This window comes from Notothenia coriiceps, unplaced genomic scaffold (genome assembly GCF_000735185.1).
Source record: "Notothenia coriiceps isolate Sejong01 unplaced genomic scaffold, NC01 NC01_scaffold00001693, whole genome shotgun sequence".
Classification (NCBI taxonomy): Eukaryota; Metazoa; Chordata; class Actinopteri; order Perciformes; family Nototheniidae; genus Notothenia; species Notothenia coriiceps.
This window is the reverse complement of record NW_011334394.1, coordinates 1-2,049: the sequence shown is the minus strand read 5'-3', so window position 1 is coordinate 2,049 and position 2,049 is coordinate 1. Positions and strand designations below refer to the sequence as shown.

The following is a 2,049-nucleotide window of genomic DNA, read 5'->3' as shown; positions in this document are numbered from 1 at the left end:
TCTTCTTGTACATATCATATTCTATTTTACATGTATTACAGACTTCTTGCTACTATTTTTGTATTTTATTATATATGTTGCATTGTTGGAGGAGCTCAGACTGAAGCTGCTGAGCATATGATGATAACACCTTTGAATGTTGAATCTTTGAATGTTGAGACTTTGAATGTTGAAACTTTGAATGTTGAATATTTGAATGTTGAATATTTGAATGTTGAAACTTTGAATGTTGAAACTTTGAATGTTGAGTCTTTGAATGTTGAAACTTTGAATGTTGAAACTTTGAATGTTGAGTCTTTGAATGTTGAGTCTTTGAATGTTGAGTCTTTGAATGTTGAGTCTTTGAATGTTGAATGGTGTCTGACCTTTGTTTCGCGGCTCAGCCAGAGCGATCACGGCGTTGTTGACCAGAGGAAGCTTCTTGTCTTTCCCGATCCGAATACCATCCACAAACGTCCCGTTGTTACTGAGGTCCACCACAAACACCTCGCTGCCCTCCTGGCAGACAGACAGGCAGACAGACAGGTTCCCGTCACATGATCCCGTCTCATTGATGCATAGATGATAAACAGGAAGTGACCTCACCCTGTAGATCCTGAAGTGTCTCTTGCTGTAGATTCTGAACTTCTTGGATTCTGTGTCGTCCGGATCGTTCAGAACGTAGTTACAGTTGGAGCCGCGTCCGAACAGGTACTGGTCCTCGAAACAGTCTGCAGACAAGCAGTCAACAACAGCATTAGTAAACAAACAACAGGATTAGTAAACAAACAACAGGATTACAGAGTGTGATTTCTGATATTTATTAAAGATTATAACCACTGGTAAACAAACAGGTCAGGACACCATTCGGGATAAAACTACGTTAGTTTGAGAGCTAAACGTACATCCAGTGTAAGACCGGTGCTAACTCAAGGACTAGTTCTCACTTCCTGTCCTCTGTTCTGAAGGTCAATGGTTCTCTGAATGTGTTTTTGGTTGTTCTCCTGAATTAAGGTCTGTGATAAACACGAGCTGAAGAGATTTAAAGGCTTTGTTCTACCACATAAAATACAGTAAATACATCATTCTGACTTTTTTCTCAAAATTATTAAAAATTAAAAATTCAGATTTTTTTCTTAAAAATAATTTTTTTTCTGAAATAATTCTTATTTTTTTCTTAAATTCTAAAGATTCTTACTTTTTTTTCAAAATCTCAAAATTCTTACTTTTTTCTTAAAAACAAAGTTATCTCACTGTCGCTCCTGAAGCCCTGTGTTAGTGTTAGCTCGGTGTTAGCTCAGTGTTAGCCCAGTGTTAGCTCATTTTTAGCGCAGTGTTATCTCACCGTCGCTCCTGAAGCCCAGTGTTAGCCCAGTGTTAGCCCAGTGTTAGCCCAGTGTTAGCCCAGTGTTAGCCCAGTGTTAGCCCAGTGTTAGCCCAGTGTTAGCTCACCGTGGCTCCTGAAGCCCCGGGCCATGGGCAGCAGGCGGCACCAGGGCTGAGGCTCTGGCTCCTCTGGGACGGAGGACAGAGTGACAGGGATGGTGTCGACGCTGCTCAGAGTCCCAGAGCCGCTGGAGGAGGAGGTGGGACCGCTGGAGGAGCTGGAGCCCTGCTGGGTCTTAGACTCGGACTTAGCCTGGGTCGGGGACTGGGTCGGCGACTGGGTGGACTGGGTGGACTGGGTGGACTGGGTATGATCCGCCTCATGTGGAACCTCTTCAGACATTTTCCAGCTCTGAAAGGTAAATAGGTAGGAAGGTGTTAGAAACATCTCCCTGGTCCCCGGCTTGAGCTTGAACCTCAGGATCCATGTATCTGTGATCCTCTCCAGAATGGAAGTAGTCATCACATACAGAGCATCAACTAGTTCCTGAACAGTGTCCTTCACATGCTGATATCCAAGAGAGGGAGTTCCACAGTCACAAGATGGAGGAATAGAAAGCAGTATTCAATGTTTACTTCAGATTAGCTCCACGTCAGAAATGAGCATGCTTGTCATATGTCTCTCTCCATAGAGGCTGAATCATCATGTTAATCACATAGCTATCATATGCCTCAAACAGTCCT

The 2,049-nt window shown here is 43.2% G+C and overlaps 1 protein-coding gene across 1 annotated transcript; it reads right to left on the bottom strand.

The window, feature by feature from the left end:
• Window positions 1–365: 365 nt before the first annotated feature.
• LOC104963420 (serine/threonine-protein kinase Chk2-like) lies at window positions 366–1,761 on the bottom strand (the record flags this gene model as incomplete). Its single annotated transcript, XM_010792006.1, has 3 exons — window positions 1,432–1,761; window positions 586–710; window positions 366–498 (listed from the first exon to the last, which is right to left on the bottom strand). Coding segments are annotated over exons 1-3 (580 nt in total), but the record flags the coding sequence as incomplete, so codon positions are not given.
• Between the last annotated feature and the right edge of the window lie 288 nt (window positions 1,762–2,049).